This window comes from Hypanus sabinus, chromosome 9 (genome assembly GCF_030144855.1).
Source record: "Hypanus sabinus isolate sHypSab1 chromosome 9, sHypSab1.hap1, whole genome shotgun sequence".
Taxonomy (NCBI): Eukaryota; Metazoa; Chordata; class Chondrichthyes; order Myliobatiformes; family Dasyatidae; genus Hypanus; species Hypanus sabinus.
Window position 1 is genome coordinate 6784106 of NC_082714.1, and position 16539 is coordinate 6800644.

Here is a 16539-nt window from a genome sequence, read left to right on the forward strand (position 1 = left end):
CTCACTCGGTGTAAAATTTCTAAATCGATGATCCCCTACTTCCAATCACCTCAAAGATAAGACCCCTAGTATTAACCATTTTCACCCTGGGGAAGTCTCTGGCTGACTATGCCTGTTATCAAATCACTTCCCATCTTCCTTCTCTCCAAAGAGTAAAGCCTTTCTCTTTACTCGGAAGACATGCTCTCTCATCCTGGCAACATTCTGGCGAATCTCCCCTGCAGTCTCCGTATTGGCAGGACTTTCATGTGAAGACAGACTAGGCTTATACTCACTGGAATCTAGAAGATTGAGGGGGGATCTTATTGAAACGTATAAAGTTCTAAAGGGATTGGACAGGCTAGATGCAGGAAGATTGTTTCCGATGTTGGGGGAGTCCAGAACGAGGGGTCACAGTTTAAGGATAAAGGGGAAGCCGTTTAGGACCGAGATGAGGATAAACTTCTTCACACAGAGAGTGGTGAATCTGTGGAATTCTCTGCCACAGGAAACAGTTGAGGCCGGTTCATTGGTTATATTTAAGAGGAAGTTAGATATGGCCCTTGTGGCTAAAGGGATCAGGGGGTATGGAGAGAAAGCAGGTACAGGGTGCTGAATTGGATGATCAGCCATGATCATACTGAATGGCGGTGCAGGCTCGAAGGGCTGAATGGCCTACTCCTGCACCTATTTTCTATGTTTCTATTAACTCGCGGCTCCTGAACTCTTGATCTCCTCTGAGGTGACATGGCCCGACAGTTTACAAGAGGCGGGCTGCATTTCAAACACAATGCAGAAATGTCAAATCGCAAAGAAACGAGGCTGACGTTAGTGAGGGCGGGCGGAGCGTTTGAGAGGCGGGCCGGTCGCCGGAGGGACTGTGCGGTGATGGAGGTTCCTGCTGTCCGGCGCTGGCTTCTTGTGGGCCCGGCGGCCGCGGGCTGAGCCGAACGCGAGCACGGCCCAGAGATGCCGGCGCTGGTGGTGTTCGGGAGGCGCTGGGCCCTGGCCAGTGACGACCTGGTCTTTCCCGGGGCCTTTGAGCTGTTCCTCCGGGTTTTGTGGTAAGGAGAGCGGCCCCGTTCCACCCCCTGAACGCACACTCCCCTCTCCGCTATCCCCCGTGAGTCTCTCTGTCTCCCCCCCACCGGTATTCCCTGTCTCCCCCCCACCGGTATTCCCTGTCTCCCCACCACCGGTATTCCCCGTGTCTCTCTGTCTCCCCCCCACCGGTATTCCCTGTCTCCCCCCACCGGTATTCCCTGTCTCCCCCCCACCGGTATTCCCTGTCTCCCCCCCACCGGTATTCCCCGTGTCTCTCTGTCTCCCCCCCACCGGTATTCCCTGTCTCCCCCCCACCGGTATACCCTGTCTCCCCCCACCGGTATTCCCCGTCTCTCCCCCCCACCGGTATTCCTGTCTCTCCCCCTCCACCGGTATTCCCTGTCTCCCCCCCACCGGTATTCCCTGTCTCTCCCCCTCCACCGGTATTCCCTGTCTCCCCCCCACCGGTATTCCCTGTCTCTCCCCCCCACCGGTATTCCCTGTCTCCCCCCCCACCGGTATTCCCTGTCTCCCCCCACCGGTATCCCCCGTGTGTCTCTCTGTCTCCCCCTCCACCGGTATTCTCTGTCTCCCCCCCACCGGTATACCCTGTCTCCCCCCACCGGTATTCCCCGTCTCTCCCCCCCACCGGTATTCCTGTCTCTTCCCCTCCATCGGTATTCCCTGTCTCCCCCCCCACCGGTATTCCCTGTCTCCCCCCCACCGGTATTCCCTGTCTCTCCCCCTCCACCGGTATTCCCTGTCTCCCCCCCACCGGTATTCCCTGTCTCTCCCCCTCCACCGGTATTCCCTGTCTCCCCCCCACCGGTATTCCCTGTCTCTCCCCCTCCACCGGTATTCCCTGTCTCCCCCCCCACCGGTATTCCCTGTCTCCCCCCACCGGTATTCCCCGTGTCTCTCTGTCTCCCCCCCCACCGGTATTCCCTGTCTCCCCCCACCGGTATTCCCCGTGTCTCTCTGTCTCCCCCCCCCCACCGGTATCCCCCGTGTGTCTCTCTGTCTCCCCCCCCCCACCGGTATTCCCCGTGTCTCTCTGTCTCCCCCCCACCGGTATTCCCTGTCACTCCCCCTCCACCGGTATTCCCTGTCTCCCCCCACCGGTATTCCCTGTCTACCCCCCCCCACCGGTATTCCCTGTCCCTCCCCCACACCGGTATTCCCTGTCTCCCCCCCCACCGGTATTCCCTGTCTCCCCCCCACCGGTATTCCCTGTCTCTCCCCCTCCACCGGTATTCCCTGTCTCCCCCCCACCGGTATTCCCTGTCTCTCCCCCTCCACCGGTATTCCCTGTCTCCCCCCCACCGGTATTCCCTGTCTCTCCCCCTCCACCGGTATTCCCTGTCTCCCCCCCCACCGGTATTCCCTGTCTCCCCCCACCGGTATTCCCCGTGTCTCTCTGTCTCCCCCCCCACCGGTATTCCCTGTCTCCCCCCACCGGTATTCCCCGTGTCTCTCTGTCTCCCCCCCCCACCGGTATCCCCCGTGTGTCTCTCTGTCTCCCCCCCCCCCACCGGTATTCCCCGTGTCTCTCTGTCTCCCCCCCACCGGTATTCCCTGTCACTCCCCCTCCACCGGTATTCCCTGTCTCCCCCCACCGGTATTCCCTGTCTACCCCCCCCCACCGGTATTCCCTGTCCCTCCCCCACACCGGTATTCCCTGTCTCCCCCCCCACCGGTATTCCCTGTCTCTCCCCCCCACCGGTATTCCCTGTCTCCCCCCCACCGGTATTCCCTGTCTCCCCCCCCCACTGGTATTCCCTGTCTCTCCCCCCCACCGGTATTCCCTGTCTCTCCCCCCCACCGGTATTCCCTGTCTCTCTCCCCCCCACCGGTATTCCCTGTGTCTCTCTGTCTCCCCCCCACCGGTATTCCCTGTCTCTCCCCCCCACCGGTATTCCCTGTGTCTCTCTGTCTCCCCCCCACCGGTATTCCCTGTCTCTCCCCCCCCCACCGGTATTCCCTGTGTCTCTCTGTCTCCCCCCCCCACCGGTATTCCCTGTCTCTCCCCCCCCACCGGTATTCCCTGTCTCCCCCCCCACCGGTATTCCCTGTCTCTCCCCCCCCACCGGTATTCCCTGTCTCCCCCCCCCACCGGTATTCCCTGTGTCTCTCTGTCTCCCCCCCACCGGTATTCCCTGTCTCTCCCCCCCACCGGTATTCACTGTGTCTCTCTGTCTCCCCCCCACCGCTAACCCCCGTGTGTCTCTCTGTCTCCCCCCCACCGGTATTCACTGTCTCCCCCCCTCCACCGGTATTCCCTGTCTCTCCCCCCCACCGATATTCCCTGTCTCTCCCCCCCACCGGTATTCCCTGTCTCCCCCCCACCGGTATTCCCTGTGTCTCTGTGTCTCCCCCCCACCGGTATTCCCTTTCTCCCTCCCTCCACCGGTATTCCCTGTCTCCCCCCCCCACCGGTATTCCCTGTCTCCCCCCCCCACCGGTATTCCCTGTCTCCCCCCCCCACTGGTATTCCCTGTCTCCCCCCCCACTGGTATTCCCTGTCTCTCCCCCTCCACCTGTATTCCCCGTGTCTCTCCCCCCCCCACCGGTATTCCCTGTCTCTCCCCCCCCACCGGTATTCCCCGTGTCTCTCCCCCCCCACCGGTATTCCCCGTGTCTCTCCCCCTCCACCGGTATTCCCTGTCTCTCCCCCTCCACCGGTATTCCCTGTGTCTCTCTGTCTCCCCCCCACCGGTATTCCCTGTCTTCCCCCCCCCACCGGTATTCCCTGTCTCTCCCCCCCCCACCGGTATTCCCTGTCTCTCCCCCTCCACCGGTATTCCCTGTCTCTCCCCCCCCCCACCGGTATTCCCTGTGTCTCTCCCCCCCCCACTGGTATTCCCCGTGTCTCTCCCCCCCTCCACCGGTATTCCCCGTGTCTCTCTGTCTCCCCCCCCACCGGTATTCCCCATGTCTCTCCCCCCCACCGGTATTCCCTGTCTCTCCCCCTCCACCGGTATTCCCCGTGTCTCTCCCCCTCCACCGGTATTCCCTGTCTCTCCCCCTCCACCGGTATTCCCTGTGTCTCTCTGTCTCCCCCCCACCGGTATTCCCTGTCTTCCCCCCCCCACCGGTATTCCCTGTCTCTCCCCCCCCCACCGGTATTCCCTGTCTCTCCCCCTCCACCGGTATTCCCTGTCTCTCCCCCCCCCCACCGGTATTCCCTGTGTCTCTCCCCCCCCCACTGGTATTCCCCGTGTCTCTCCCCCCCTCCACCGGTATTCCCCGTGTCTCTCTGTCTCCCCCCCCACCGGTATTCCCCATGTCTCTCCCCCCCACCGGTATTCCCTGTCTCTCCCCCTCCACCGGTATTCCCCGTGTCTCTCCCCCCCCCACCGGTATTCCCCGTGTCTCTCCCCCCCCACCGGTATTCCCCGTGTCTCTCCCCCCCCCAGCGGTATTTCCTGTGTCTCTCTGTCTCCCCCTCCACCGGTATTCCCCGTGTCTCTCTGTCTCCCCCTCCACCGGTATTCCCCGTGTCTCTCCCCCCCCCACCGGTATTCCCCGTGTCTCCCCCCCCCCACCGGTATTCCCCGTGTCTCCCCCCCCCCACCGGTATTCCCCATGTCTCCCCCCCCCACCAGTATTCCCCGTGTCTCTCCCCCCCCACCGGTATTCCCTGTGTCTCTCTCCCCCTCCACCGCTATTCCCCGTGTCTCTCCCCCCCCCACCGGTATTCCCCGTGTGTGTACCCGTGCCTCATTAATGGAATACCATTAACAGGACTCCAACAGCCCTATTGCACAATGATAGTTTGCACAAGTAGCAGTTTAGAAATGTCTTGCTCAATCACAGGTTCTGGAATTGTTCCTGCAGGTTTGAAAGTAGCAACGTAACTTCAGTTTGAGAAAGGAGGATGAGACAACAGGAAATTAAAGATAATTTAACCTGACAGCCAGCAAGACACTCAAATCTATTGATGTATTTTATTATTTTATAATGTCATTTTGTTATTGAACAGTAACATAGTAGTTAGCATTACACTATTACAGTACCAGCGACCCGGGTTCAATTCCCATCGCTGACCGTAAGGAGTTTCTACGCACTCCCTGTGACAGCATGGGTTTCTTCCCACATTCCCAAGACACAGGGGTTAGTAAGCTAATTAGTCATGTAATTGGATGGCGCAGGCTCATAGGGCTTGTTGTCATGCTGTATCACTAAATAAAGTAGTTAGACTGGGCAGGACAAATCGATATTGGTGTTTTCAAGTGCAGTTTCATCAAGAGGACCACAATCTTGTCAAAGTCCAGAGGCTATGGAGCACTATGCCGGCTAGAATCAGGGTTTTATGCTTTGGCTCTCAGTAGGTCATCCATGACAAAAAGGTCAAAGGGTAGAGGCCAGAGTGGTTCACCAATCCTCCAGGTTCAGGCTGTCAGCTTCGGGCTAACAACCCTGACTGGTGAAACAAAAATTTTACAGAAACAACAATAGAGAATCCTCTACATCGGAGTACAATGGTATTCCTGAATCTGAGAGGAAGCTACTGACAAGATGAAGGAAGCCAGAGAGAGATGAATCTGTGGAATTCTTTGCCACAGGTGGCTGTGGAGGCCCAGTTCTGTATATAATTTAAGGCAGAGCTTGATAGATTCTTGATCGGTCAGGGCATGAAAGGATATAGGGAGAAGGCAGGAGACTGGGGCTGAGAGGAAAATTGGAGCAGACTCGATGGGCCAAATGGCCTAATTCTGCTCCTACATCTCATGGTCTTGTGGAATGCTGCCAGACATGGAGGATCTTCATTGCTGCCCTAAACGTTGATGTCATAATGGGCAAAAGAAGAATGTGTGGTGGATTACAGAGCATGCAGTGGGGGCTGATGAATTGCGGAGTGCACATTGGGACCGGGCGGATTCTGGAACGTGCAGTGGGGGCCGTTGATTGCGATATGTTTGAAATAAGTTTCCACTCAAGGATTTTGGATCTGGAGATGATGTTGACTAGATAATTATTTTGACATCCAGAATAAGACTCAAATTTTGTGGTTATAGCCTTTGTTCAGAACTAGGAAAACTAGTCATGCTACTGTGAGGCTTCTGTCAGTTGGGGTCAACTGTGGATGTTGCAGCTAGCTGTCTAGAGACGTGAGCCTGGCCAGTACAATAGGAGAGCAAGCTGTTGTTCAAGCAGCAAGCTCCCCTCTCCATGCAGCTGATGAATCCGAAGGAACAACAGAGACTGATACAGTTTGGCACCAGCGACATTAAAGGAGTTGCCAGTCAGCGTTGAACTCAACATAGGACTGCTGCAGGGACTCCAGCTCCGGGGTTTCTCTTGGGATTCCCCATGGGTGGGTATAGCCACAAGGCAGCGGAGGTTTGAAATCAGAGACTTTCTTCTCCTAGATGAGCTGCCAACCACAACTGACGAGCCCCCTCTACTTGAAGTGACTAGTTTTACAGCGCCAGTAACCCGCCTTTATCCTCTCTCCCGTCAGTAGAAGCAGCTCCGTTGGACTTAGTAGCTAAGCCACACGTGAAGGCCTGGAGCTGGACTTGGTTGTCAGAGGCTGTTTGAGATGCACGCCATTGGTAGAATTTAATAGGTAGTGGGAGCTTGTCCCCAGTACCACCCCCTGGCTATGACAACCTTTTGCTACCTTAAATATACTGCCCAGAGAAGGCATCCGATCTTTGCACTTGGTGCTTTCATCCAAATTGCTGATACAGGCTATGAACAGGCACTGATCACTGGAGCACATTACTCACAGCTGATGCGAATGAAGTGGCAGTAAGCAGTGTGCAGTGAGGCATTGCCATCATACAGACTGGCAAATAAGTGACTGTGTAGAAGATGGTATGTAATGTGCAGGGGGAAAATGAGATCGTCCAGTTTGGTAGAAAAAACAAAAGGGCAGAGTATTTTCCAAATGTCGATAGACCGGCAATCCCTATGGTCATTGGCCGACGACAGCAGGCCCCTAAGGCTGGTGATCTCTCCAGGTTGGTGTGCCCGGGGGTTGGAGGTCCGAGGTTGAAGCCCAGAGGTTAAAGTCAAGTCCTGAGGTTGAAGACCAAAATCAGTGAGTCTGGAGGTCGAGGCCTGATTTCTTTGAGTCTGGGCCAGGGACTGGAGGTTGCAGGTCCGATGTCTGAGAGTCCAGGGCCAAGGACAGGAGGTTGGAGGCCCAGAGGTGGCCTGTCCTGGGGCTGGAGTGTGTGGGTAGGTGGGAGGATGGGGGGAAAGGGCTCGTTTGTTGCTGCTATTGGTGTTGTTTGTGTTGTTCTGCTGAACGTGGTGGGCATGCTGTGTCGACATCAGAATATGTGACCTTCAGCACAACCTTGGGTGTGTTGGTTGTTAATGTAAGTGTTGTATTTCGAGATTGTTTAATGTCATTTACAGTACACAAGTGTAAAGGAGAACAAAATAGTTGTTACCCCGGATCCGATGCAGCACAAAAAAACCCATAAAAGGTAAAGCATGCAACAATAAAAACACACAATAAATATAAATACGTAAAATAGCTTGTATACATCGATTGTATGCCCATAAAGTGACACTGGGCACAGGAGTGTCTGTATATAAGGTGACGATAAAGTAGTGGTGGTTGGGGGTGTGGAGGGGTGGGTTAGTGGGTGGAGGTGTTGGTCAGTCTTACTGCTTGGGGAAAGTAACTGTTTTTGAGTCTGGTGGCCCTGGCATGGATGCTCTGTAGCCTTCCTGATGAGAACGGGACAAACAGATCCTTTATACAAGGGGTGATTGATAAGTTCGTGGCCTAAGGTAGGAGATGAGTTATACAGCTCTCATTACATGCACATGCAGTTCAACTCTTTGAGTGATTATGCAGAAAGTTTGAAGTTAATAATTCATCTCCTTCTACCTTAGCCCACAAACTTATCAATCACCTCGATGAGTTATTAACTTCAAACTTTTTGCATAATCACTCAGAGTTGAACTGCATGTGCCTGTAACAAGAGCTGTATAACTCATCTCCTTCCTTAGGCCACAAACTTATCAATCACCCCTCGTATTGCTGGCCTTTTCCTGTCACTTTTCTGTATGTCCGTCCTTGATGCTGGGTAGGCTGGTGCCGGTGATACATTGGGCAGGTTTGACTACCTGTCATAGAGTCCTCTTGTCCGCCGCGGTGCAGTTTCCGTACTGTGCAGTGATACAGCTTGTTAGGATGCTCTCTACCACACATCTGTGGTAGGTCCGAAGTAGTGATGCGCATGGTCCAGCGGTATGTCATCATATCTTTTGATTCAAAGTATGTATGCAGTGAACAACCCTGAGATTCATCTTCCCACAGACAGCCACGAAAGAAAGAACCACCATGGGACCGAACTGTTCAAAGAAAAGCATCAAACATCAACACCCCCCCCCCCATGCACGAAAAAATCACAAGATGCTCAAAAGGCAGCAGAAAAATAGAGTGGAAACACCGAATATAAATGACAAAATGAAAAGGCACATTGAGTTCAGCTCAGTGTTCTTTATCTGCAGGGGCCACTCGGATTCAAAATTGTCCAAACTAGCCATGGCCAAAAGGACTAGAAACATAATTATACATGAATTAGAGTCCTCAACCCATAACCTTATTCTGGCACCATCCTCTGACAGCATTGGGGCAGTGGGGGAGAGAGAGATACATGGGATAAATAAATCTGAATAACTCTTCTTGTTCTGTGACTCTCTGAATCTAAACATTAATGCAATAGTCAGAATTATACAGCAAATTTAGTGAAGATTTTGTTTTTAATTGGTCACCTGTTTCTATCTTGGTTGAGATAATTTTATTTTTTGTTGCTGGTTTCGTGTATTTATTTCTTTTGCCAGGTATAAATCTGGTCCTATGATACCAGGAATCTTGCTGCTGTGCTGGAAAGCTGGCTAACGTTATTTTGGTTTTACAGGTGGATTGGGATCCTGGTCTTGTACTTGACGTACAGAGGCCAGCTTGACTGTAAACATGGAAGAATTCTCCCCAGCTATCTCCTGGTGCTGCTTGTCCTTTTGGCTGCAATCATAATCATCTTACTTGTAATTGTGTGCACTAGCATGCAAGGTGAGTATTATTTCTGTTTACCATGCTACAGTTCAGTAAATGTGCGAATGACACCAAGATTGAGGGCATAGCGGACAGCGAGGAACACTATCAAAGCTTGCCGCAGGACCTGGACCACCCTGTTTCAGCTACCAATGGCAGATGGAATTTAACGCAGACAAGTTGCACTTTGGGTAGGACCACCCGCGATGGGTCTTGTGTGGTGAGCGGTAGGCCACTGAGGAGTGTGGTAGAACAGAGGAAACTGGGAATCGAGGTCCATAATTCCTTGAAAGTGGTGTCCCAGGTTGATAGGGTTGTAAAGAGAGCACATTGGCCTACATTATATAATGCATTGAGTACAGGAGTTTGGTTGTATGTTGAAATTGTTGCTGAGGCCTAATTTGGAGTATTGTGTGCCACTCTGGTCACCTACCTACAGGAAAGATTTCAATAAGATTGAAAGAGTACAGAGGACCTGAGTTTTAGGGAAAGGTTGAATAGGTTAGGACTTTATTACCCTGGAGTGCAGGAGAATGAGGGGAGACCTGATAGAGGTATACAAAATTATGAGTATAGATAGGGTAAATGCAAGCAAGTGTTTTCCACTGAGGCTGGGTGAGATTAGGACTAGAGGTTATGTATTAAGGATAAAAGGTAGAATATTTAATTGTAACGTGAGGGGGAACTTCTTCACACAGAGGGTGGTGAGAGTGTAGAACGAGCTGCCAGCGGGAGTGGTGGATTTGGGTTTGATTGCAATGTTTAAGTTAAGTATGTAGATATGGAGAGCTATGGTCCGGGTGCAGGTCGATAGGACTGGGCAGAATAACAGTTCAGCATGGACTAGATGGACCAAAGGGCCTGTTTCTGTGCCAGGGTACTCTGACTCCATGACTGGGAAATGTCTAGCTTTAACTTTTGGATAATGGATTTTGCTGTGAATTATTCTGCATGTAAACACGTAAATGGAAGTTGGATCAGGCAACGAATCCTTGGATTCTGTAATGAAATTTGGGAACATGAAGGCTGGCGCTGTGTTTCGGCCGGATTCCCCCATGTCTCCAAACTTTATTGGTGCCCTAAAAACCTCAGCTTGGGTCTACCCAGTGAGTATATTGTAGTCTGTAAGGGTGGAGAAATCCAAAGGTTCATTCACTTCCATCTTATTGTGTCCTCCATCTTGAATAGAGGACAGTGCACTGACTGTGGAGCTGGTGGCGGTTCAGAAAGGCAGCGTTCATCATTAAGGATCCCCATCACCCAGGGCATACCCTCTTCTCTTTGCTACCATCAGCGAGGAGGTACAGAAGCCTAAAGACACACACTCAATGATTTAGATACAGTTCCTTCCCCTATGATACCGGATTTCTGAATGGACCATGAACTCATGTATACTACCTCACTTTGTTTGTGCTCTTTTGGTACTATTTACAGAACTTAATCTAATTTTTTTTATACTTTATATATTTTTAATTGTAACATATAGTTTTTTGTATTGTGTATTGCACTGTACTGCTGCTGCAAAACGACAAATTTCACAAGGTATGTCTGATATTAAACTTGATTCTAGCTCTTAGTGAGGCAGACGGGAGAGGCAGGAGGGGTAAGTGTTGTGGGTGTACTTGACCGCTCTGTCAGCTATGGTAGGTGGGGAAGCCGCAATCTGCTAGACAACCTACTCTTTCACGAACAATCCCTCTGCATCACCTCCCCTTCATGCAGTTTAAAAACACACGTGCTCTTTTCCTTCTGGCTTTATGTAAGGCATTGGTCAGACCGCATATGGAGTATTGTGTGCAGTTTTGTGCCCCTTATCTAAGAAAGAATGTGTTGGGGAGGGTCCAGAGGAGGTTGATGAGAGTAATCCTGAAATGAAAGGGCTAATGTATGAGAAGTGTGTGATGGTTCTGGGCATGAATTCACTGGAATTTAGAAGATTGAGTGGGAGAGGGGTCTTAGTGAAAACTGCTGAATATTGAACGGTCTAGACAGAGAGGACGTGGAGAGGATGTTTCCAGTAGTGAGAGTGTCTAGGACCAGAGGGAATAGCCTCAGAATAGAAAGATGTCCCTTTAGAACAGAGGTGAGGAGGAATTTCATTAGGTAGAGGGTGTGAATCTGGACACTGCCACAGAGGGCTGTGGAGGGCAAGTCATTTGGTATGTTCAAGGCAGAGGTTGGTTAGTAAGTGCACTGAAGTTTACGGGGAGAAGGCAAGAGAATGGGGCCGAGAGGGTTAATCAATCCACTGTGACCGATTGGTGGAGTAGCTTTCATGGGTCAGATAACCTTATTTTGCTCCTCTGTCTTATGCTTCAGATGGACCCAAAGCATTGTTCCTCCTTACCAGTGTTTTCTACTGCCCAGAATATTCCTCTTCCTTCCAACATTCACCTAACCTGAGGCAGGGTGAGCCTGGGGATTTTCCGGTGTTGGAATGCAGTCAGGAAGTTTGGAATTCCACGCTGAATTAGATTGTCAGTCTGGCTCCACACTACAGCGGTTTAGCCTACTCCCTCATCTAATTTCAAAAATACTGGACAATGTTAAGCTTCTGTAGCTGAAAGTGACCCCCTCCCCCAACCCCCATACTGTGATCATTTCATCACCACTTTTCACCCGTTTCAGGGACAATCACTAATCTGCGGCCACGGCGGCACATCCCAGTTCTGATCTACATCCGAACTGCACTCTACCTACCCGAACTGGTCTGGGCTATCTTGGGCGTAGTCTTGGTCAATGATGAAACAATGGGCTGCCCTGCCACTTTGGTTAATACAATCTCTATAGCTGTCATTGCAAGGTAAGAACTTTTCTTAATCTTCAGTTATAAGATTAGCAACTGGAAAAGTGTGAAGCTACCCACCATCAAGTGCGTATATATGGAAAGGGGCCAGTAACATTATGAAGGATCCCACCTACTCAGCTCATGGACTGTTTATCCCACTCTCATCAGGGTGAAGGCTACATAGCATCCACCAGACTCAAAATCATTTACTTTCCTCAAGCAGTAAGGCTGATCAACACCTTTACCCACTAACCCTCCCCTCCACGCCCCCAGCTACCACTACTTTATCATTACCTGTCAGATTCACCTTGTGTACAGTCACTCCTGTGCCTAGTGTCACTGTATGGGCATGCAATCAATCTATGCATATAAGCTATCATATGTATTTATATTTAGTGTATTTGCTTATTATTGTTTTCTTTATCTTGTTTCTCTTTTTGTGCTGTAATGGATCTGGAGTGGCAATTATTCTGTTCTTTTACACTTGTGTGTTGGTAATGATGTTAAACAATTCTGAATCGTTAATCTTGAACTTGAAGGCAGAATGCAGGCTCAATGATTCAGTCGGTTTCAATTGGTACATTTAATGTCAGAGAAATGTATACAACATACATCCTGAAATTGTAATGATGACAGAATTCTTAACATTGTAGAGGAACAGAGGCATCTTGGGGTCCATGCCCACAGATCCCTCAAAGTTGCCACATAAGTTGATAGGCTAGTTAAGAAGGTGTATGTTGTGTTGGCCGCCTTTAGTCAGGAAACTCAATTCAAGAGCCACGAGGTAATGTTACAGCTGTATGAAACTCTAGATAGACCACACTAGGAATATTGTGTTCAGTTCTTGTCACCTCATTACAGGAAGATGTGGGAGCTTTAGAGAGGGTGCAGAGGAGATTTACCAGGATGCTGCCTAGATTGGAGAGAATGTCTTGTGAAGATAGGTTAAGCGAGCTAGGGCTTTACTCTTTGGAGTGTAAGTGGATGAGAGGTGACTTGATAGAGATGTACAAGGAGATGAGAGGCTTAGACAGAGTGGACAGCCATGGACTTTTTCCCAGGGCAGAAGTGGCTACCAGGGTGGGGCATAATTTTAAGGTGTTGGGAGGAAGGTATAGAGGGATTGTCAGAGACAGGTTTTTTTTACACAGAGTGGCGGGTGCATGGAGCATGCTATCAGAATTGGTAGTAGAAACCGAAACATTAGGGACATTTAAGATATTCTTAGACAGGCATCTGGATGAGAGATAAATGGAGAGCGATGTGGGAGGTGAGGGTTAGAGTGATCTTGGAGCAGGTGAGAGTCCTTGATGACTGCTGCTTTGTTGAGATAATCATGGGGGTGGTTGTGCTCATGACGGAGCTGGCTTGGTAGCACTTGAACTTCTACTAGGCCGTGATGCAGCCGGTTAGAATGCTCTCTACTTTACATCGATGTGATATATAAAAATCTCCTCAAGCTCGCTCAGAATCAGAGCCACTGGCGTTCTCTGAACATATTTTAAAGTAGTGGCTTTCAGTTCCAAAAGATATTTTTGAGGAAAGTACATTTTTTTGTTGTTGCTAATCTGACTATCCCCTTTGCAGCTGGGTTTTCTTACTGTTCACGGTGATTGCAGTTCTCATTGTCTTCGACCCTCTGGGTAGGCCCAAGCGGCTGGGCTTGGCTGCAGGCGATGAGCGTAACCTGGAGAGCAGTGAGTCATTGCAGTTTCTGTACACTGCCCGCTCGATGGCTGCGCGGGTGTGGGAGTACAGGTTTAAGCTTCTGTGCTGCTGCATTACGAGGGACGCGGATATCCAAGCCGCCTTCACGCACATCGGTGAACTTTTCAGCAGCTTTTTCATGGTGAGTTCCTAAACACTGCATCTGCATTCCTCTTCCTTCCCTTTCTCCCCTGGTCCACTTTCATCTTCTATCAAATTTTTTCTCTGGCCTATTACCTCTTCCACCTATCACCCCTTCCCCCTCACTTGTTACCTGCCAGCTTGTACTCCTTCCCTCTCCCCACCCCCCCACCTTCTTATTCTGCTTTCTTCTCTCTTCCTTTCCAGTCCTACTGTTTAGTCCTCTCCATAGATGCTGCCTGACCTGCTGAATTCCTCCAGCATTTTGTATTTGTTTTTCAAGATTTCCAGCATCTTCATAATCTCTCATATTTCTGATCTGCAATCTGCATTGTTATTGCCTCAATGCACTGTGTAATGATATTTAAAAATTTATTTATCGCGATACAGCATGGAATAGGCCCTTCGAGTCATGCTGCCCAGCAATCCCCCAATTTAAACTTAGCCTAATCACAGGGTAATTTACAATGAGCAGTTAACCTACCAACCAGTACACCTTTGAACTGTGGGAGGAAACCCACATGGTCACAGGGAGAACTTGCAAACTCCGCACTGTCAGCAGCAGGAACTGAACCCGGGTCACCAGTACTGTAAAGCATTATGGTAACCAGTACACTGCTGTGCCACCCTGTGGTATCTGATCTGTATGAACAGTTTGCAAGACAAGCTTTTCATTGTATCTTGGTACAATAATAAACCAGTTCTGGTTCCCAATCTCTCTGCAACATTTTAAGAACACTTAGAAAATGCCTGTTTAAAGGTCAGGCAAGCTGATTACCAGCTGAACTAATGTGTAGTTCAGTTTGCTGAAAACTGGTTTGTTGACTGCTGGCTTTTATCAGTGGGTTTTGACTCAGATTATCCTTAGTCAGACACAATGCAGTATGATTTATTTTTGCCTTGTGTTCAGGTTATCATTATGTCTGCTAAATACTTCATCAGTTTTTCTTAAAGTCAGTAGAGCACAATAGCGAAGAAGCAGGCTCTTCAGCCCATCCAGAACGTACAGACCTGATCTGTCTAGAGGCACACTAATTGCTTGTGCAGCCATGCCTAGAAATATGGACTGTTTATCTGGCGTTTTGTGTGTGTTATTTTATTTTAATGACATACAGCGTACAGAACTTTTTATGTTTCTGATTAGCCTTAGCCCAGTCACGGGACAATTTACAATGATTTCTTTGGACTGTGGCCCATTGGGGAAAACCCACTCGCCCCATGGGGAGGACCTACAGAGACTCCTTACAGAATGGTGTCGGAATTGAACTCTGGAACACCCTGATCTGTAATAGCGTTATGCCAATCGCTACGTTACCATGGTGCCCATGAATGGTACCTTGTTATTTCTTCTTGCACAAGTAATTTTGCGATTTATAGTAACTTTTATGTCTTACTCTGTATTGCTGCTGCAGAGTAGGGGGATTAGGGGTCTAAAGATCCAGCACTCCAGAACAGCCCAAAGTTCTGCTCCCTAGTTTTAGATTTTAGAGCGGAAACCTCTTATGAATTGGTTTTTTGGGTTATAGGGCATTTGGTTAAGTGTTTTAGATGGGTGTTCAGACTTGTTGGTCACACTGGGTACAAGAACCAGAGATTGGAAATAGAAATGCTGGAAGTACTCAGCTGGTTGGGCAGCGTCTGCAGAGAGAGAAGCAAGAGTGAGTGTCTCAGGTTGATGAATTTTTAGCATCGGGTTTATTGTCACTGACTCGATGTGAATTTGTTGTTTTATGGTAGCAGTACTGAGCAACTGCAAAATAACTAGTGTAACAAGAAGAAATAACGAGCAAGTGTTCGTGGGTAGAAATCTGGTGGAAGGGAAGAAGCTATTCCTGAATCATGGAGTGTGGATCTTCAGGTTCCTTTCTCTTGCTAAGTGGTATTGGTCCATTGCATGAAAATGGTTGGGAACCCCTGCTGTAACTCTTCTTTGATGGTAGTAAAGAGAGTAGGGCATGTCCCAGATGGTGTGGCTGCTTAATAATGGATTCTGCCTTGGTGAAGCACCACCTTTTGTAGATGCCCTTGATTGTGGAGAGGTTTGTGCCCATGATGGAGCTGGCTGAGTCTTCAGCCCTGTGGAGCATCCTGTGATCCTGTGCAGTGGCCCCCACCGGGGAGGGGGCGATGTAACCACAGTCGGAATACTCCCCACCATACATCTGTGGAAATCTGTTAGCGATTTTAGTGACCTGCCAAATCTCCTCAAACTCATTCAGTTTTCACAATATTTCCAACTTTTACTGTTTTTATTTAAGTAATCAAGTTACATTACATTGCATTCTGAAAGGAAGTGAGAGAATTGCATGGGTTGTGACGCAATTTCACAGTTACTGTTACTGGCACTAGATTTAAGTTCCTCAGCTGCACTGATGGGATTTAAAATTGTGTTTTCAAATTACTAGTGCAGTGTTTTGGGCACTTTGCCACTATACCTTTTTAATATGTTTTATCTCTCATCCATCTTTGAGCATGGCTGCAATAATACTGCTACAAGAAAGCAGCATTCCCTCTTGCTGTTACCATCGGACAGGAGGCACAGAGCCGTGGGTCCCACCACCAGAGTCAGGAGACAGTTCTTCAACCATCAGGCTCACTCACCACAACACTGAACTCATTCCACAGCCTAGACTCTACAATCCATGTTCTCAGTATTTATTTATTTAGTTGATTTTGCACAATTTGTCGTCTTTGCACATTGGTTGTTTGTCAGTGTTTGTTTAAGTATAATTTTAATAATTCCACTGTATTTCTTTTTACTGTAAATGTCAGCAGGAAGATAAATCTCAAGGTAGTACAGGGTAATATCTGGTATGCTGATAATAAATTTACATTGAACTGAATTGTGAATGTTCTT

At 49.5% G+C, this 16539-nt stretch overlaps 1 protein-coding gene across 1 annotated transcript in view; it reads left to right on the forward strand.

Annotated features, from left to right (window-relative positions):
* Positions 1–824: 824 nt before the first annotated feature.
* The window catches only part of daglb (diacylglycerol lipase, beta), a 53966-nt gene continuing 38251 nt past the window's right edge, over positions 825–16539 (forward strand). The window contains exons 1-4 of the mRNA XM_059978984.1: positions 825–1043; positions 8913–9064; positions 11675–11849; positions 13422–13683. Of these exons, the coding sequence (XP_059834967.1) occupies positions 949–1043; positions 8913–9064; positions 11675–11849; positions 13422–13683 (684 nt within the window). The 5' untranslated portion in view covers positions 825–948. The remainder of the gene's footprint in view (positions 1044–8912; positions 9065–11674; positions 11850–13421; positions 13684–16539) is intronic.